This window comes from Bombyx mori, chromosome 8, assembly GCF_030269925.1.
Source record: "Bombyx mori chromosome 8, ASM3026992v2".
NCBI classification, from domain to species: Eukaryota; Metazoa; Arthropoda; class Insecta; order Lepidoptera; family Bombycidae; genus Bombyx; species Bombyx mori.
This window is the reverse complement of record NC_085114.1, coordinates 14,273,933-14,296,284: the sequence shown is the minus strand read 5'-3', so window position 1 is coordinate 14,296,284 and position 22,352 is coordinate 14,273,933. Positions and strand designations below refer to the sequence as shown.

The 22,352-nt window shown below is 37.7% G+C and overlaps 1 protein-coding gene across 3 annotated transcripts in view; it reads left to right on the top strand.

Annotated features, from left to right (window-relative positions):
• Positions 1 to 22,352, top strand: part of LOC101736752 (unconventional myosin IC) — a 72,462-nt gene that overhangs the window by 31,055 nt on the left and 19,055 nt on the right. For all 3 annotated transcript variants that reach the window (XM_062669875.1, XM_021346276.3, XM_038012520.2), the window contains exons 3-7: positions 13,998 to 14,154; positions 15,224 to 15,339; positions 17,092 to 17,162; positions 17,667 to 18,058; positions 18,790 to 19,002. In XM_062669875.1, the coding sequence (XP_062525859.1) occupies positions 13,998 to 14,154; positions 15,224 to 15,339; positions 17,092 to 17,162; positions 17,667 to 18,058; positions 18,790 to 19,002 (949 nt within the window). The remainder of the gene's footprint in view (positions 1 to 13,997; positions 14,155 to 15,223; positions 15,340 to 17,091; positions 17,163 to 17,666; positions 18,059 to 18,789; positions 19,003 to 22,352) is intronic.

Here is a 22,352-nt window from a genome sequence, read left to right as displayed (position 1 = left end):
ACCTACGCGCTAGGGCAACGCTGATAGCCTCTCAAGGCTATCAGCATAGGTAGGAAAAAAAAGTACTTTCAACACAGACGACGCCATACAACCTTAATTCACTAGTTACAAAAATAGCTTCCCTTTTTCCTTATTCGGTTCGTGCGTCTTTATCTTATGTAATCCATAACGTTTATCGATATAATTATACTAACTACATCATTAATTTCTGTTTGTGATGTTAATAAAAATAAATATTCTACAAAATATTTTAATGCATTAAGCAATGACCTAGTTTACTTAACAGATAAATACAGAACAAAAAGGTCAAACGTCCCCTTCAACAAATCAACGTTACACTAAAGAATCGGGGGAACACAATAAACCTTTTTAAACCGTTCCCGATTCATAATTGTAAGATTTTTTTACGACGAAATCGTGAACTGATTCTATTGCATCGACCTTGAATGCCCCTCATCTTTTACGATTTCATAATATGCATATTCAGATGGTGCTTAGCTATAATAGTGACGCGTGATATAAAAGTCGGCCGAATGCGAAAAATTATCGAAAATAATTTCAACTTATTTTAGAGGTGGTGAGTTTTCTATTGATCGTTGACCTTCTGTTGTAAACATTACGGTATTTGATGACTTTTCAGATGGTGCTTAGCTATAGGTAATAGTGACGCGTGATATAAAAGTCGGCCGAATGCGAAAAAATATCGAAAATAATTTCAACTTATTTAAGAGATGGTGAGTTTTCTATTGATCGTTGACCTTCTGTTCTAAACATTCAGGTGTTTGATGACTTACCGTTATTGAAGTAGTTCAACGACGTTGCCACTGCACGCTACGGCGACCGCTTAACATCAGATTTACTGAGAGCTCGTCGATTTACGCCTTTGTAGAAAATCAGCACTAAATTTTGAAATTTCTACGTTATTTTGGTATTTTTCTTTTTTACTAATCGCACGTTTCTTATTTTCATTTTATAACTTCGGACGTATCGATACGAATACTTGACAGTTTTCGTGGTTACCGACGATCAAGTTTTTTTATTATAACTTTCTTTTTTAAATACGTCATTTTTATTTACATTTTATATATAAGACAAGGGTTTGTTCCCACCTGTAGAGATGATCACAATAGCGCTATCGATTTGATATATACTCCATACTACTCCATATTATGCTAACTTGTATTTGTTAGCTATCGAACCGAAACGCATAATCGATTCACGGCCGAAAGAAACAAAACGAATGAAAATAATGCGCAAAATAATATTCGAATTGCGTTTTTATTAAACACGATCTTTTTGAGTGCTGTGCGTGGTTACTAAATGAATAATATCAAAAGATTCGACCGAACAAAACATTTCGAATGTCCGGCACATCACTAGCAATCAGGTATTCGGTTAACGAGTTAATTAGTTAGTCAATCTTCTCGATGATTTCGGGTTAGGCAATAAAAAACATCTTCGAATCTGTAGATTTGTGTTGAAATTAATATTGCCACAGATAAAACAAGATTAGAATTTTATTAGCCTAATTTCGAAACAATTTTTCTGTGTTAGCATTTACAATGTAGACATTTAATCTATTCGTAAACAGATATAATAAGTATTATCTGATTATTATAATAAATGTTATCGGAACGGACATCTGATTGTCTTCGTGTTTGTGAACGCTAATCTTTACAATAGCTAAACCAATTTGATTATTGGTTTTCGACTCGGTAATTTTTTTTTGTTACACTAGCTTGGTATATTAACTATGAATGTGGAAGGCTTTAGAGGAAGAGGTAGACCTAAAAAAAATGGATGGATTGCGTGAAAGACGACATGTGTAAGAGGGGAGTGAGCGAAGAAATGGCATATGATAGTAGGAAGGAGTATGGAAGGAGAAGACATGTTGCCCAGCACGACTCCAGGTGATTGGGAGACACAATAATGATGATGATACTAGCTGGGTAGATGAGCTGACGACCCACCTGGCGTTATGGGATTACTTGAGCCTATAAGACATCAAAATATGAACATGCGATATGGGCTCCAAATCAATTTCATATAACCTATCCTAATCTTCAAATCAGAACGCATGATTCTTAGCGAAAAGAACAGCATACCTTTGTCGTAAAAGTCTTTAATTAACGCAATTATACATCTTTTTTTTCCCCTACTCATTAGCTGGTAGCCTACGAAGCTATTCCAGCTACGCCCGGACGGGTAGGTGAGCTCACGGGCTCTACCGGAGAAACTTTGCTAACATTAGCCCTAGCAAGAGCAGTGCTTCGCAGAAACTACCACCGGATCGGAATCGCGACCCACTGAGAAGATCCGGTGAGAAACACAATGGGCTGTGTCTATGGGTTAGTTCAGAACCTTCGATCAATAATACTACTATACTATTATTATTGATCGAAGTTCAGAACGGTGACCTTTATATAACCTAACTGCGTTTTTTTTTCAATTGCTTTCACAACGTAAATACCCAACTTGAGACTTGAGTTCTAAGTCGCAGTTTATAGTACCTACAACGGCTGCCCCGCCCTTCAAACTAGCTACTGCTAATATGTACACGACAGAAATATGCAGGGTGATGTGCTCGTACCTATCCGGCAGGCTCAAAAAAGGCCCCACAACCAGTATGCATTGGCTGCCGCGTTGAAAGTGGTCCCTTCTGGCTGACCCTTTGCTCGCCCACCTGTCCTGATGAAACTGGAAAGGCCTCCAAGCCAGTGTTAATATCTAAGTCCTAAAAAAATATGAAGGCGGACTGACAACATTCGTACGGTATCCGGTATAAAACCGTATTTTTGCCATCGACACGGAATGCTGTAGAGACTACTCTTCAAACCACATTCGAAAAAGAACGAATCAAACAAGTACTTAAATAACATAGAAGAGACACCCTTTCTACGCATTTTCTTAATTGTCATCCAATTCTGAGTCTTTTTTCGATCCAAGCGATAATTACTCAACAAGAGAATTCTTAGAAATCGTAATATAGTTAATGTGGCGGCATCGATAAAAGTGTTTACAATATAACTTGAGTACATTGAAAATATACTTACTTATCTAATTATATGATAACAGTTAATAACTGGTTTGTCACCGCCAAAAAGAGGCAGTGCTCGATTAAAATTCGGTTTAACATTCCCTGTTCTTATTTGAGGAGCGTACACAATACCGAGGGGTTAAAAACTTAAAACGTTTAGTATTTCAATTTAATTTCGCTCGGTAGGCAGCGGCTTGGCTCTGCCCCTGGCATTGCTGAAGTCCATTGGCGACGGTAACCACTCAACATCAGGTGGGCCGTATGCCCGTCTGCATAAGGGCAATAAAAAAAAAATTAGTGTATCTATGAAAGGTATTTAATTTTTTAAGAAGATTTAAAAAAAAAAACTAAATATTTTCCCGACAACGGAATCAGAATCTGTACGATTCAACTTGTAGTTTCTTAGAACCACAATGAATCGACAGTTGACTTGCCCACTCGCCACACTAGTGTTTCTGAAATCTAGTATTTCTAAGAATCTCATTATAGAGCGTTGGCAATTCAAACATACATACAGCAGCTTAACATATGTTTGGCTTTCACTTTTCTTCGCATACAATGGAAATATGATATTCCGGAAAATATACCGATGATATACTGATAGCCGTTTAAATAGCTATTTTAATGTAGACTTTGATAGTTTAGTGCTTAGGGAAACTGCTAAATATACTCTTTGTACTTACCTAATTTTGTATACATGTACATAATATATTATGTATATTAATTGAGCAGGGTTGCAGCTATTTGAGCATTTTGGGAAAAATCTTTTTTTTATTTATTACAAAATAGATTGATCTATTAATTTATTGTAATAATAATTTCTTAATATTTACATTACATTTTAAATTATACAAGATATTTATTAATAATTCTATACATTTATCTATTTATTTATTACAATAGGGATACAAATAAAGATCACCAAATATATAGACAAATTGGAATTTCTATCCATTGAACGGTAAAACTGAAGACTGCCTCAGTGATTAAGCAAGGTCATAAACGTGCTAATATTAATTAGATTAAGATAACTCGACGTTCAACTTTTTTTTTCCTGCCTATGCTGATAGCCTTGAGAGGCCATATCAACGTTACTCTACCGTGTAGGTGAGCTCTTGGGGCTCAAACTGGCGGTGTTGCTAACACTGGCCCTAGTAAGAGCAGTGCTTCGCAGAATCTACCATCGGATCGGAAGCGCGACCCACTGAGAAGATCGGGCGAGAAACTTAGTGGGCTGTGTCTGTGGGTTAATTTACCCGCCGAGCCCTTCGTCGCAAGCCACGGGTTCGGCGAGGACGGTGACCGGGGCAAACAACGCTCAACAATTTTGGCGTGTAATACTAAATTCCTTCGAAAAGAACTTTAAAGGAACTTTAAGATTAAAGTACACGGTTTCTTCATTAAAAACAGTAGTACATAATATTAGCAAATGAAAAACTAGAATAAATAAATAGAAATATATCCTCATGGATAACAGCAAAACTTTTCTCGCTGCAAGATTCTGATTAATTCGGCCAATCTGACCCACTTGTAAATCTCTGATCTATTTCCGTTTATACGGTGACAGCAGACTTCGGACCCGTTATTTTTAACTGCGTAAATACTTTTCTGTCCCAAACAACACTCTTGACCTAATTAAAAACGTGAGACAGTGATACATCCATAATAATTTAGCGTACTAAATCATTCTGTGAAATGACACAGACGAAAAGGGACATATTTTTTGGGTATTAACTAAAATCCATCAATTAAAGTGGGTACAATGGGTAATAATGCTTAATATTTTTTCATTGCGTGGGTAAATGAACCCTGTTCACCTGTTTTCAGTGGCTAGGGCAGCTCATAAACATCACACAATTAGAATCATACAGAATTAGAACTAGAATCATATGCCATACAGCGTGGTAATGCGACTAGCGTAATGGGTACTTTCGGGCCGGGTGCGATCCAAAGTGGGTTTTTTGACTAGCCGATGCCTATGCGCGCATTGCTGTTAGCGTGGACCTATATGTTACTTATGACGACGCTTGTAGCTGAAAGTAAGTATTGTACTTGTTGACGAAGCATGTTGCTGATAACTCTGTTGCTATAATCTGACGAAGCATGTTGCGGATAATAATAATTAATAAAAAAACAATTTAGCTAATAATAGCTATAAAAATATAAGACTCGGATAACTAGACCATTAGAATCATAAAGTCGAACTTAGATCTAGTCAACTTTATTAACGCTAATGTCTCTTAAGTCCCAAAGCTTGCACAAGAAATGGAAAACGCTGAATAAGTGCTCGAAATCTTTAAACAAGCACTGTAAATAATTATTGGGATTGTACATTATCTCAATAAATCACATTTACATTCAGCTCATAATCCACCGATCGGTATTCAAATGAGTTCCTTATTGGCCATGACTAACGGAGATTCACGACAAAAGGTTTATGAACTATACCCGGACGGGCTTCTATTTCCTTTCCATTAAACGGCAAACTAATGGTGTCAAAATGCTCGTGAATTTATTGGTTTTCAAAAAAATCGGATGCTCATGAGTGCATATTTATGTCTGCAATTTATTTGAACAATCCCAACCATAAGTTAGGTAGTTTTACTAACACTTTAAATATAAACTTACTACTAATAACTTTATGTAATTTCTATATTCTGAAATAAAATCATATACATATTAAAAAATTCAGTTCATGATAACGGAGTATTCGAAATAATTCTTTGGTAAAACACCACAGATCAATAAATCTTAAATGTAACGTAAAAATAAACAGAGGCACAAATAATACTCGAATTATTCTCTTCCATACCACTCTATTAAATATTTTTATTTAAGAAACCTCGCAAAGGCGTGTAGATTTGTGATTTTAATCGTGATAATTTTTTTAAATTCCATATATCCACTGAGAAGAATCGGCATAAAACTCAGAGCTTTTTTAAACTATTGCTGCTTCTCGGGCTCTTCCAAAAAGTCCCCTAAATAAGTCTTCGTAAATAACCACCATTTTACTGAGGCTATATTTCAATCTATCCTATCTTGTTTCGTTTAATTGATTAATATCTCCTATTAATCAACTTCATCTCAATTCGCTTCTTAATACAACTGATTGTAAAAAGGAAATATATGACTTAGCTTAAAAGTCTCGTTACCAGGCCATAAAATCTACAAGCAAAAAACCGTGCTACCAAAACCATGCAACGTTGGTTAAAAAAAATGTGTCTGACAGAAAAATCTAGTATAACTTAACTCTAAAGCATCATAATATTGTTCAAGTGTTGTGTCGTGATGCGATGACCTCAACAGATAACGTTTGAACCGAACGAAGCGTTTCTCAAAACTCATCCAGTCTCTGAATCATCACATTTTGAAATATACGAAAGCTTAGAGTCGCTAAATAACTTGTTTTTTTGAAAACGCTTTGCTGGGATTTTTTTTAAGAAATAGAAGAAATATTCATTCGGCGTTGATTCTTCTATACTGCACTCATTTATGAGACCGCCCACTGCAGACTTGTTTTGGTCGGTCACCGCTCACGAGACCTCCTTAAATAACACGTTTTTTCCCCTCTAAAACGGGGTATATAACGTCTTGTGTCCAGATGCTAATCTTACACATTAAATCTTCAAAGTTGCAAACCCAACGCCTAGTTTAGCGTCCAAGTTTCGCCCAATATTATTTCAGCGGTTTTTGTAGCGCATACAGGATAAGCATACCTGTTGTCAAACAGTTGCCTTTATCAGTGGACAACGTCTCAGGAGATCTCGAAGTTACAATACCATGGAAATATCGACTATATGAGCGGTTCGGAACCAGCAGCAGAGCACTAAGCATTGTGTTTTGTGAGATTAAGGGACAAAAACCCCGGTCACCGTCCTCGTCGAACTCGTCGCGTTACTTGCGACGAAGGGCTCGACAAGTAAATTAGCGCATAGACACAGCCCACCGGCTTGCCCACAGCGCCGGTTTGCGATCTGCCATATTTAGCCCACTGAGTTTCTCGCCAGATCTCTTCAGTGGGTCGCGTTTCCGATCCGGTGCTGTGTTCTGTAAAGCACTGCTCTTGCTAGGGCCAGTGTTAGTAACACTCCCGGTTTGAGCCCCGTGAGCTCACCTACACGTCAAGGAGAATCTGAAATAGCCTCTCAAGGCTCTCAGCATTGGTAGGAAAAAAAATGCGAATACAATTTTCAAATGTTCAAACGAACGATTCCCATTCCTCGCCTTCCTAATATAGATTTAAGGTGATTGACTTGAGCCAATTTTGGTTACACGGCTTCACTAAAGTAGTCACATTTAGCATTCTGTGTTTACACTTATATCCTGTTCATAGAATAAAGGGCTTTATCGTCCTTGAAATAAGATTTCGATTTATCTTTGCGTGATCAACACGTGTGGTTAACCGTGTGAGGAATTTTAAAAAAGATGTTGTTTAAGTATATTATGCGTAGTGCGCACAGCTTAAGCCAGTTATAATACAATATGAAAGACAATAAATAATACCAAAAATGTTAATGCATTAATGTGTGTTGAAGAAATAAATACTGCTTTTTTCAATCCCCCATTCCTCCATTAGTGGACGTTGTTACCATAAACAATAAACGGCCGTGTCGCATGTCGTGTCGGACAGACTGCGGCTTTAATCAACCCCCGTTATTCAATTCTAACACGCAATTTTCGAATTCTTAGATAACAGATTGGATTAGTTATTTTTTGTGGTTTAGACGGTCTTCCAATCAGCTAATGCGAATAGTAGTAATGTTACGCACTGGGGCTCGGGATAAATAAAAATTCCACCGAAGTACAAATTAAAACTATATTAAACACTTAGAACACTCACAGAACACTTTACACTTCGTAATTCACTTCTTCCACTTCACTTCAAGTTCGAGTAGATCCGATTACTAACTGCCTTCGTGTCTTTTACGCTTTTATAGTCGGTACGACATCCCTAGCATTATCGAGAATATTCCAGGCAAGTCCAGTCGTTTCGATATCTGTTTCCGCTATTTTATAATAGATGGCGTTACATTTCTCGAGAGCTCTCGATATTTCGAGTATTATAGTAATAACTCGTTCTTTTGATATTCGTTTCTGCTGCTCGACAACAAATGGCGTTATTTTTACCGGCGTAACAGTATATATGAGGGATCATCACCGTTTTTTTCCGGGTCTAAGATCGGTCCTCCTGTAAGGTGCACGGGATATGTGGGACTCGGTGGCCGAAGATATTAAAGGTTGATCCGGAATAGTAGTGGCCACTCACTAAACCACTCCTCTCTCACCACTCGACAGAACCCGGGCAAGGAGAGTTAGCGTGGTCAACAGTACGACCAGACTCGCAGCTCGACCCAAGGATGCCCGAACAGCGGAGTCGTCGAGGAGACCACCATAACATGTCCATGTTATGTTCCTTTTTACCCATGAAGGGGACTGATGTTACGAATCACCTAATCATTCATGCTTAACGCCTTCCATAAACCTCAATAAAAGTGGATAACAGAAGTTTCCTGATTCTCCGAACTCCGCATACTACTTAGACTTTACCTTGGTCGGATAATATAGCAAATAGCAAATGGAACACACTTAGGTCATTGCTAACAACGCTATCTCAATAAGGATGTAGGCACGTTACTAAGTATTGACTTAATGTTAATGACATCAGACATTAATCTCCGCAGGAAACGTACAAATAAAACGGAATAACATAAATTTCGTTATTAAATTATGAAAATGAGCTGTTTGAAGCTGGCGCTTTTTTTCAAAGTTACAACAATCTTTCACCAACGACTTTCATTGTAAAGGAAAATAACATCTTGTAATAAACGAATGTTCGCCCGATGTGGGAATGGAACTCGCGTACCTCGGACAAGCAGTTAGGGGTGCTACTACGGAGTTAATCAAAATTAATCTGATTATATGATCTCAACTCGATGCCGGGCCGATGTCTCCATATTGTTCGATCTGTGGCGTAGCTAAAGCCTTCACGGGCCGTAATGTTTGAAAGTGCTTTTCATGCGAATTGTGAAAATGAACGTGGAGTGCCGAATAATGGACGAGTGTACTGACTTATCAACTAGCCGTACAGTCAGACAGATGGAGGCTAATTGAACTAAAACAAAATTTTTAACTGTTTTTACACAATTCCAATTTGGGTCCTTGGTAATTATGGAAAATCGTTATTTCGAAAACATAAAAAAAAAACTTACAACTCTCCTCCTCCTCCTCCTCCTTGCGTCGTGTTAAAGAATGCTGAAGGTCGTGACCATCCTTCTGTATCACTTTCTCTTCTTTATTGTACACAGAGTTAATAAAATATAATAATTGCGAAAAGTTATAAAATAGCGAGCTTAACTCAGCAATTGAGTTATCTACCAGCTAACCGTTCTTAAAGAGGGACTTAAGACTTTCTCTGGGTCGATCTTTCTCCATTTTTCTCGGGCGGTATGGTGGGCGTTGTGAACTGTAGATTCAAGAGCGGTGCGGATCTGTGTGCTTAGTGCGAGTTTTTTAACGTTCTCGATAGCGTAAACGTTAACTCAAATTTGTATGGAGTTGGAACAGCGCCCCTAGCGGCTAACGTAGACAAACGTTCAAACTCCATACAAATTTGTGTTAACTTTTACGCTATCGAGAACTTTAAAAAACTCGCTCTAAGGACACTGGTCTGACCAACGTACATATTATGCCGCGACCCCGGGCCCTTTTTCCATTCACTTCCCCGGTCACGATGAGCCTCTCGAGGTTGTTTCCATCTTCCCTTGCTATGCGACCGAAGTATTCAACGACTTAACTTACTACATACCTTTTTATTATAAATATTTGATGAGATATACCCTCGAAATATATTTAACTAAAAAAATTGTTTGCTGCCGGCTGGGGCCCATAAGATTTTGTTAGAAATCAACATTAACGCGAATCACCATTCTGCCCATTACTGCCGTAATGAAGAGTAGCATAGCCGCTGTACCAATACAACCGAAACGTCGTTCTAATGTCGGCTCTCCTGACCGGCCTGCAACATCAGGTATTACAATGAAAAAACAAATCAATAACCATGAACGAAACATAAACAGTGTTCGCCATTAGTCAAGATCACTTAGCAATGTTCATCATTGAAATGCGGGTTGCGATTTGTCTACAAACAAACCTTGTTTTCACCTTTTTTGGTTTTACATAATGACGAAGAACAAATAGTTTTATACCGTATCATCGCATAGCACGCACAGCCGCATTCAAACCCGCTGCTCGTCTGAAGTTAACAAGAAAACGTATAATTGTTGAGAATATGAATTGAACCCGAGTGAAAATCGTTTAAAGTTTTATTCCCAACTAGCGGCTCGCTCCGACTCCGCTCCCGCGTTGTTTTATTTTTTTTAATATAAGAACACTTATTGCGGCATAACTCTAATAGTTAGACATATGCGGTCGCGACATTTTTTGTAGATAATTATGTTTTCTACAAAGTCGCATTAAATTATTTTATTCTATCATCAATAGTTTTCGCAGGGCACGCGATGCCGCGATGTAAAGAATATTTTAGGTAATTATTTAACACTTAGGGTTACATTATTGGAGTTTTAGTAAGAATATCTAATTTTTTTCAAAAAATATTATGGCCTATATCACTCGGGAATAGTATAGCTTCCAAACAGTGAAATAATTTTTCAAATTGGTTCAGTAGTTTCGGAGCCTATTCAATACAAACAAACGAACAAATCTTTCCTCTTTATAATATTATTATAGTATAGAAAAGAATGAAGAATTATTTACTGTCATAGTTGAGTCGGTTACAAAGACTTTCGTTTTGATTTTTTTGGCAGAATAGATAAGACGATGATACCGATCGGTGCAAATTCATAAAAACCTTTTTAAAATAGAACCGAACCAAAACAATACGGTCGTGAATTGCGAAACGAAAACAAAATTGACCGACCTTTTGGCTAGATCGTGCAATAGTCAAATAGGGTTGCTAAGTTTTTTAATTTTTATTTTTTCCTACCTAAGCTGAGCCTTGAGAGGCTATTTCAGCGGAACCTTAGCTAGTAGTTGAGCTCACGGGACTCAAACCGGAGTGACGCTAACACTAGCCCTAGCAAGAGCAGTGCCTCGCAGAATCTACCAGCGGATCAGAAGCGCGACCCACTGAGAAGATCCGGCGAGAAACTCAGTGGGCTGAGTCTGTGGATTAATTCGCTCGTCGAGCCCTTCGTCGCAAACGACGGGTTCGACGAGGACGGTGACCGGTGCTTGCCTAAAAGCATCGTTAATGGATCGGGAGGATCTGTAATGACGTGTTTTGGGCGACATCGACGATGCTGAGTTATTTGTTTTCGTAAACTTTAACCCACCGAGCATACCAGTACACAGAGCTTCGAGAAACTTCCGTTCTCAAAAACGAAGACAAATTCTATTGACGACCCTGAAAGAGCGCGGCGTCTATCAATGCGGTCATTAACCTTTAAGTTTTACACGTTTTACATTGAAGGTTCGCTATTCCTATAATAATAAACTTATGTAATTGTAACCATAAAAATATATAGAAAAATTATATTGTTTTTCTGTTGTAATGTTATAATGTTCTATTGTAATCTACTATACTAATATATAAATCTACAGTGGTTTTTAAGGATGTTCCGTTATAACTACCGAACCATACATCCGATTGACTTGAAACTTGGTATCCATGTAGCAAATACATGTACTTAATGGATAGGCTAATATTTATATCAGTGTTGGACTCCCTAATAATAATGTTAATTTTAAATGCCCAGCGAAGCGGGCGAGTACGGCTAGTTTTCTTATATGATTATAACTGAACAAAATTTTTACATAATAAATCTCCATTAAATATCGCCAACCTTATTATAATGCCATGGACATTAAACGGATGATAATAAAGAGTGTCGCATGTTACCACAAATGTCGGGTAACACAGAAGAATACCACCAATCCGTTTTTACCTAATTCGACATTTGGTGGTAACAAAAAAGATGGCGAAAATCGTCGACAGTGACATTTCGGTGAAATGTCGCGAAAAGGGTCCCGGGCTCGCTCGATACTAATAAATGAGTCGACTATTATCAAAGCCGGCAATCTGACTTTTGGACAATTATTGGTAAATAAAAAAAACGCATTATTGACTTTGTATTCCATTGGCAGTCACAAAACTCTTCGGAACGACATCTTATATAAATAACAGGTTAACTATTAACCTTTATTTAATGCAGGTTTTGAACCGTATTCTTTGAAGGAGACGATTATATTCAAATCAATCTGTATTGAAATATCAATAACATTTTTTTGTCCAAATGCACAGATTGCCACCTTTGATAATAGACGACTCAAATAACAAAAAAAAAAGACAGCATTAAATTTTCTTATACACGATTACAAATGCATATATATACAACTAGCGGCCCGCTCCGGCTCCGCTCGGGTCTTTAACAAAAATTTCAACGATTTTTGACGTTGTTTAATTTTTTTTAAATAAAAGAACACGTATGCGGCATAACTACAATAGTTGTGATTAATAATGTGTTCTACAAAGTCGTAGTCGATGGACAAGCTCACCTGGTGTTAATGGGGTTACTGGAGCCCATAGACATCTACAACGTAAATGCGCCACACAAGTCTCAAGTATAGTTACAACGGCTGCCCCACCCTTCAAACCGAAACGCATTACTGCTTCACGGCAGAAATAGGTAGAGCGGTGGTACCTACCCGCGCGGACTCACAAGAGGTCCTTCCACCAGTAAGTACCTACCCCGGATACACATTCGGAAGTAACGATGCTACAGACATACAAACAGAAAGACAGGGCTATAATTAAGACAGCTCTGCTAGCGTCTTAGCTAATTAAACAAACAAAACATTAACATTATTTAAACTAAACCCTAAATAGCTATTCCAATGTTTGTTTTTCCCATCAAATTGCCTTACAAATAACTTAGGTCTCATTAAATAGTTTCGAGCGTCACATTACGGATAGCCATCCGTGTGGTTAGTTCGTACAATGGGCTTCATACATTTCATATACTACAACTTGCTCCTTGAAAGGATAACAAAGTTACGGTGAGCGTTGATTTATGTTACATCTATATATTAATACGTGAAGCAAAAACTTTGTATCCCTTTTTACGAAAATTGCGCGGACGGAGGAGTATGAAATTTTTCACACTTATAGAGAATATAGAGAAGAAGTGCACAATGCTAATATTTTTTTTAAATAATGCATAGAAGATACATTAAATCAATAAAGAAAACATTACACACACTACATACCATGTATTTGACGCACACACGCATGCATACTATTTATTGTCAAACTTTTGTTCTTGACGTCTTTTGTCAAATTGAGATTAAATATTGTTTGTCTTTGTTAATATTTTTTATAGTGTAGTCTTGGCGAAATTAGTGATTATAGAAGTATAAAATACAATCATAATAGTATACAAACTTACAATTCCAATTAATTATAGTTGAATTTCGACTACTGCCGGGACCTCTAGTCTGTAATAATATTGTGATGTGCCCTTATGTGTAAAAAAACAGCCGACGGGGGCTAATTGTAACTCAAAGACCTCTCGACGCTACTGGATTGACTAGTGAACGATCTCACAGGGCTCAACCTGAGAGAATTTGCTAACACTGGCCCTAGCAAGAGCAGTGCTTCTCAGAATCTACCATCGGATCGGAAACGCGACCCACTGAGAAGATCCGGCGAGAAACTCAGTGGGCTGTATCTGTGGGTTGATTCGCTCGTCGACCCCTTTGTCGCAAGCGAGGGGTTCGACGAGGACGGTGACCGGTGCTTGAGGTACTTAAAAGCACCGTTAATGGATCGGGAGGATCCGTAATGACGTGTTTTGGGCGAGAAACTCAGTGGCTTAGGTCGTACAGCAGTTCGATAATGAGTGGATACCCTTCAGCAATAAAGTTCAATTTCGTTTGTTGGCAGGCTCATTAGGCCAGTTTCCGTACAAGGCGTGATGGAGCACTCCCTGCAGCATCGCGAGCGGGTCGGAGTCCAAGACTTCGTTTTGCTGGAGGACTACCGATCCGAAGCGGCCTTCATTGACAATTTGAAGAAACGTTTCCATGAAAACATTATTTATGTAAGTATTGTATTTGTTAACAGTAATTGAAGGGTTGGAAATTTTAAGAACAACATATCTATAGATATAGAGAAAAGATTTTCTTTCGTAATTTTTCGGAAAAGTTCGTATTTATCGTGCTATCTTAAATAGCTTCAGTGCCCATCAAAATAGCAAATTAAAAAATAGCAACAACTCAGAGTATTTTGGCAAAGTTATTTTATGGTCACCATAACAATTATTACTTTAAAATATCGGGAACTCATTTCGTATAATACACTTGTAAATATCCCGTTTTAAGTAATAATTGTTATGGTTGTAACATCTCTATATTATACGATGACATTATTCATTTTGACATTTGACGCTAAACAATAAAGTTCCATATTAATGGATATGAAAATGTCACTCATTTAATATGATCATTCATTGACAGTTCGAGTGTCATCGTATTCCGATAAAAATCAGAGTTTTCTCGAAGGAAAATAATTTCTCACTACATCTATTCTAGCTCTTAGACATCACAATTTGAGACTCCTTGAGGCCCGAGGCAAAAGACTTAACAAATATATAGACAATTTTGTTGCTTCCTACCCTCAAATTGGATCGAAGGACGGTTGAAATGTGATGTAGACATTATAATTTGTAACGGCTATTATCACGTAATAGAATAAATCGAAAAAATCTCTACTGAAGTCTCCAGCGAAAAAACTCGGGTCGATCCACTCGGTGGGAGATCACCATAAAAAATTCAAAAAGGCAATTGAGACTCTAACGTTATACCTTAAGTTACCATTCACATTGAGATGTGTATGACGTCTGGTGACTTCAACTAGTCCGTGAGCACTTTTGCCCATTACAAGTAATACACAGCTACGTATTTCTAATATCTTAAAAGGATGTTATAAAAAAGCATTTTACTAGTAGTAAGGAGTCTTGTGAGTCCGCACGCGCAGGTACCACCGGCCTATTTCTGCCGTGAAGCAATAATGCGTTTCGGTGTGAAGGGTGTGGCAGCCGTTGTACTGTAAAACGTCCACCCATCTTGGCAATAAATAAATAAAAATAATTATTATTATTCATTCCGCAGACTTACATCGGTAATGTACTGATCTCGGTGAATCCGTACAAGAATCTACCGATTTACACTGAAGAGAAAACCAAACTTTACTTCAAGAAAGCATTCTTTGAGGCACCGCCGCACGTGTGAGTATTACTACATTTACACAAGCACACAACATACAAACAGGACACACTCAGGCCTTCAAAAATATTTAATTAAAAAACATGTGATTCCGAAAGAGAATTATATTCAGTATTGAACTATGAGATTAAATGGATAGATAAAATCTCATTTACTGCCGTGACGCATCCTGCCTGATTTATGCTTAAAGAATAGAGTAGATTTGACCGTAAATTATTGCTATTAATAGCTTTTTTCTGGAGATACGCATTTGTTTTTCGAACTAACGTACTTAACTGGTAAGTGCGGTTGTCACCAATTAATTTCATCTCAACATAAGACTAAACAATACAAGACATGAGTACTCTTAGTTTGTTGTATGCTATTTCATTGTGCGTGACGTCATTTGTGGCTGAAATGTATTACAAGCCGAACGTATTACAAGCCAAAGCATAACGATTAATCATGTATGCTATGATAGAGGTTTAGGCTTATTCACAAACACTACACAAGCGCAACGTGTGAATGTGTTGAACGCGAGCTACATGGTAGGCGGAGTGAAGGGTGTAAGGTTTTTTTCGTTACGGAATTTCATGATTCAGTCGCCGCGCTCAAGGCCCGCGATAAAATCTATGCAATAACTTAAAAAATTGGTTGTCTGTAAAATCAGTTTACGGACGATAGTTTTACGAGATAACATCAGTAGCAGAATTATTCGAAGTGCTAGGTCTGACGTTACGCGAGAAGAGAGATAAATGTGTCACAAGGCAACGCTTTTATTTATTTATTGCCTAGATGGGTGAACGAGCTCACGAGCTCACAACCCACCTGATGTTAAGTGGTTACTGGAGACCATAGACATCTACAACGTAAATGCGCCACCCACCTTGAGATATAAGTTCTAAGGTCTCAGTATAGTTACAATGGCTACCCACCCTTCAAACTGAAACGCATTACTGCTTTACGGCAGAAATAGGCAGCGTGGTGGGCTTGGGCCGATCGTGCCTCTCTATCGCTTGTTCCGCGCTCTCGCTTGCACGCTCAGGCTCAGGCGGAACGTGACACTTTTTCGTGCGTGCAGCCGGTGTTCATTGATTCATAAGACGTTATCACGTTAGCATTTTATAAAACTTTAAATTCTAAACGAAAACTTTTATGAACACGTAATCAACAAAAGCCATTAATGTATTCCTCGTATCGTCGTGATAAGAACACAGTATTGTACGATACCCTACATCGTTCAATATTATCTAACCCAAATATGAAATTAAATAACAATAGGATTGAACTGATAAATTTATTTATATTAATTTTGAAGTAAAATCCTTCGATAGTCATCGTAAACAATAAAAATAGGTTTGACGGTAGGTCCTCCTTAGTATACAGATGATAATGATTAAACTTGAACTGGTAGATATTATTCAGAGGCAACGCTATCCTTCCTTCACTTCAATCATCAGAACAACTCCTCAACAGCATAACTAGAAACCTAAAAAAATCTAAAATAAAAAAGAAAAGGATATCAATAACGTGTGTGTATGCGTGCGTGCGTATTTGTGCATGCGTGCGTGTTTGCGTGCGTTTGAGGGTACGTGAGCGCGCGCGTGTGTGAGTGCGTGCGTGCGTGCTTGGGTGCATGTATGTATGAGGGTGAGTGTGCACGTGCGTGCGAGCGAGCGTGGATACGTGTGTAAATTTATTAGATGATACCCGCAATAATAAAAATAAAATATAGGCTTAAGGTGCAAATTCATAATAAAAAAATCTGTTTTCAGTTTCGCGATCGCCGACAACGCTTATCGGTCTTTGGTTTACGAGCACAGAGAGCAATGTATTTTGATCTCAGGTAATTTATTCATTACTTTAAGAACGCCATTTTTGAGGGGATACTTAGTTATTAAGTGGGGGGAGGGTGGCTTGACGACACCTCTGGCCCCGCTAAAGTCCAACAATACAATAGATGGTGCATGTTTACGGAGTGAAAGCGCCCGTAAAAGTCTTCATGACTCTTTCATAGCGATAGTTTCCAATGACCAAAAGGTACGCCCATCAAAAAACAGTTTGTGGTAGGTAGCGGCTTGGCTCTACCCTGACATTGCTGAAGTCCATGGGCGACCATAACCACTCACCATCAGGTGGGCCGTATGCTCGTCTGCCTACAAGGGCAATAAAAAAAACACATACCTAAAATCAGTTTGAAAATAAAACAATTCAACATTCACTGTAACCAATGATAATAATATCAAGGCTTATCTATCTACTTCCGTTGCAAAGGAACGTAACGTGATTAGTGCGTGAACCACAAAAAAAAAAAAAATTGTCAACAAAATGTTCCGTCTGACCCGTACAGGCGAATCCGGCTCGGGCAAAACGGAAGCGTCGAAGAAAGTTCTGGAATACATAGCCGCCAGAACGAACCACCTCCGGAACGTGGAAAACGTGAAAGATAAGCTGTTACAAAGCAACCCGCTGCTCGAAGCGTTCGGTAACGCGAAGACGCACCGCAACGACAATTCCAGTCGCTTCGGCAAATACATGGACATCCAGTTCAACTACGAAGGCGGGCCCGAAGGTGGTCACATCCTGAACTATCTGCTGGAAAAGTCCAGGGTCGTCAGTCAGATGCATGGCGAGAGGAACTTCCACATATTCTATCAGCTACTAGCTAGCAGCGATCAGTCACTGATGACTCATTTGAAGCTTCAAGGAAGACCTGAAGCTTATAAGTACACTTCCGATTCGGTAAGTAATCTGTTCATTATTAGAAAAGAATAGCTGTAACCGCCCGCTTCGCTGGGCATTTAAAATTAACATTATTATTCCTCACCCCCACAAAGATCAATTAACGCCCCCGCAACTGGTCTAGGGAGTCCAACACTTATATAAATATTAGCCTATCCATTAAGTACATGTATTTTCTAAATGGATACCAAGTTTCAAATCAATCGGATGCATGGTTCAGTATTTATAACGGAACATCCGTAAAACTACTGTAATTTTATATATTAGTATAGATAATCATCATACAAAATTATATTTTTTTTTTATGGGATTTTATGATCTGGTAACCTGACCTGACCCTTAGGTCAAGTCTTGTTTTAATGTATATTCTTATTTTTATGAAAAATGATAATATAGAGTGAAATTAAATGAAGATGATTAATTTGAGACATTAATCAACTGAGATGACATTAAATGAAATGAGATGAGATGATATGGGATGAAATATAATCTCAGTAAAATGGTGGTTATTTACTTGTTGATTTTTTCAGTGGGATGTTTGGAGAATCCCGAGAAGCTACGTCAAGCGGCTTTATTTCATTTTCCCACTTTTGTGCACTTTCACAAATATGAAACAGTTAATAAGCCACCGTTATTACACATTTAAACCTGTAAAAACACTAAACCATCCAAATCCCCATTTATCCAATGCCCCTGACGTTAATTTGAATCTTCCCAATCTCACTCCGCAGACCTCGCACATGAGTCAGAGAGCGAACGACCAGGAACAGTTCCGTGTCGTACAAGAGGCCATGAAGGTCATAGAAATCGGCGAGAGTGAACAGCGGGAGATCTTTGAGATCGTGGCCAGCGTCCTGCACCTCGGCAACGTGAAGTTCGTCCAGAATGACAAGGGCTATGCCGAGATCCTGTCCCACGACGCCAACAGTGGGAATGCTGCTGATGTAAGTGTCCTGCTAACTTATAGCATGTTAATGTTTCTCTTTATTAGATTGCGCTGGCTAGTGAAACTGGTGATAGGACCTCTTGTGAGTCCGCACTACCACCGCCCTGCCTATTTCTGCCGTAAGGCAGTAATGCGTTTCGGCTTGAAGGGTAGGGCAGCCGTTGTAACTATACTCGAGACCTTAGAACTTATATCTCAAGATGGGTGGCGCATTTACGTTGTAGATGTCTATGGGCTCCAGTAACCAATTAACACCAGGTGAGCTCGTCCACTCATCCAAGCAATAAAAATAAATAAAAAAACAAGGAATTTTGGTCCAATTGGAATTAGGGTACTGGTGGTCTACAAGAAGGACTAACCATACCATTGAAACTCTCTTATTTAACGAGCTCTCAACATGATTCTCAGTGTCCTAGAAAAGCTATCGTTTCGTTTACAGAGTCGGAATGAGGCATCTAGTTCCAGTAGTATGATCGAAATATAGACTAGAAAGAGAGTAGTTACATTTTTCTGCACTTAACATTCTACCCGCAGTTATCGGTCTGATCGTGACCATAGCGCTTGCAACAGCGACTTAACCATGAGAATTTCGACTATGACTCTAATTTCCTTCTTTTCTTTTGGACCCGTAGATTTAACCCATAATACTGATGAAAAATGGCAATCCTGTTCAAGCGCCTACGAAATATGTCAATATTTCTTGACTTAGATTCATTCGCGAAGCAGTTGCTCTTGAGTTGTTAGGTCTCCTTCAGAGGCGCTCGGGCAGCTGTTAGCAAATCCCACCCCTCCTGGTTGAGCCTTTGCTCGCCCACCTCTCCTGGTGAAACTGGAAAGGTCTCCGTTCCACCAGTAATCCTTCAATCATAAATAAAAAAAATTAAAAAATGTTTCTTGACTTGTCTGGCCGTAATTTTTAGGAATAAAACATATTGGCCTTCATATTGAGGCTTATTTACAAACGTCATTGGTTAGTACTCTTTTCGTGAATGTAAGATAATTTTTCTTTTGTAAAATCGTCTGATAGAACACAACGCATCTGTGCAAATAAATGAACATAATTAAACACATTCATTGCGTCCGACTCTGATAACTCTATCTGTGCAAATCATATTAAATTATCAGCTAAGTACCTTCTTTGTGTATAGCCTTACACGAATTTGATGGAAGCCTCCGAAATGCATAAAGTCTTCATGGTACAAACTCGTATGGCCACGGAAAATCACCAAATAGTTTTAAATCTGGTGGTTAATTCTTTCTACTGGTGGTAGTACCTCTTGAATCCGCACGGGTAGGTACCACCGCTCTGCTTATTTCTGCCGTGAAGCAGTAATACGTTTCGGTTTGGAGGGTGGGGCAGCTTTGTAACTATACTGAGACCTCAGAACTTATATTTCAAGGTGGGTGGCGCATTTACGTTGTAGATGTCTATGGGCTCCAGTAACAACTTAATACCTGGTGGGCTGTGAGCTCGTCCACCCAACTAAGCAATAAAAAAAATATTGCGTCGATTAATTAATATAATTTTTTTCTTTTTTATAATTGTCAAAACTATGACTAGTGCCTCCTTTTGTATGTATTATGTGTATTATCTATGTATTTGGGACCTCGTGACGTCATAAAAGAAACTGAATTGGATCTTTTAAATCCAGAACGTACAATTTCTAAAATAACGAACAGTTTTTCTTTTTTTTTATCCTTCATCATTCAATCGAAAAAGTTATGATTGTTATACCAAAATGATATTACGTCAATGCATTATGTTAGACTGTACACAATGGCACCGCATCGGTTAATATTTACATAAACATTATAGAACAATGGTCTGAAGATATATTTCGGTGCAGCCGTATTGTAGATTCTAATACAAGTAATTGAATAGAAATAAATATTGAAACACTATTACGCAGTAAACGGAAAAACTTCAAAGGACAATAATACGCAATCCAGAAACCAGCAAAATAATATAAAAAGTAATATTAAGGAACGTCAATTAAATTAACTAAAAAAATTAATTCAATTACAATATTTGTAAAAAAATTGTAATTCTTATTTAAACTTCATCAAATCTATGTCATAATTGTTCTTTTTTTTAAAACGTACCTACATCAATAATTTCAAACGTAGCTAATCGTTGTCTATTGGTATAATATAATCTGTGGTTAAAACCTATTGCTCATTTTGGCCCCAAATGACGTCATAAGGGCGTTGCGTACGGTCACCTTTTTTTAAATTCACCCGGCTAATTATTTAAATAAAGATTCCACGAATATTAAAAAAGGTCCAGTTCCCTCCCGCATTTATTTAAAGTTTATAATCGTGTTATCAGTTCCGGAATTCCTATGTTTTGTAACATTGCTATCTAACGTCGAAAAAACTATGTGCATACTTCAGATACGTTTTGTTTCACACATTTATCGAAATCTACATTTTTTTATTGCTTAGTTTGGTGGACGAGCTCACAGCCCACCTGGTGCTAAGTGGACACTGGAGCCCATAGACATCTACAACATAAATGCGCCACCCACCTTGAGATGTAAGTTCTAAGTTCTCAGTATAGTAACATATTCCTCATTTTACTTTTATTTGCATAGTGCGATCTTTGTAACACCCACTCATTGCGATTTTATCGCATTTCAAATTTATCTTTATTCCAATAGATATAGATATATATTATACCAATGGTCTTTCAATAATCGTTTTGTATCTATATATTAATACGTGAAGTAAAAACTTTGTATCCCTTTTTACGAAAATTGCGCGGATGGAGGAGTATGAAATTTCTCACACTTATAGAAAATATAGAGAAGGAGTGCAGAATACTAATATTTTTTTAAATTATAGATTAATAATACATTAAATCAATAAAAAAAAAACATTACACACGCTATTATTTATTTGATACACAGATGCATATATAATCTTTTATTTGTTGTTTAAAGTTTATGGACAAATTGAGAAGAGGTTAATATTATTTGTCTATAGAACTTTGATAATAGAACCATAGTACCTAATGTTCAAATTTATAATTTTAATTAATTATAATAATCGAATTTTGACTACTACGGGACCACTATTATTTTGTTTGCGGATTTTAAGTCGCACACACACAAAATTATATATTTGATCATATTAATTACATAGTTGATAATTTATTTATTTATATTATGCTGTATGACATTTGTGTGCCCGTACTGATTTTCCCACACCGTATATTTCTACTGCGAATCGGTAAAACATTTTAATTCGCAGAACGCAACGTCCATTATGACATTTAATAAAATTTAGATGTACTTTATATCTTTTTGTTTCATCTTCTTTTTTCTATCTTCTCCTTTATATCTTAAG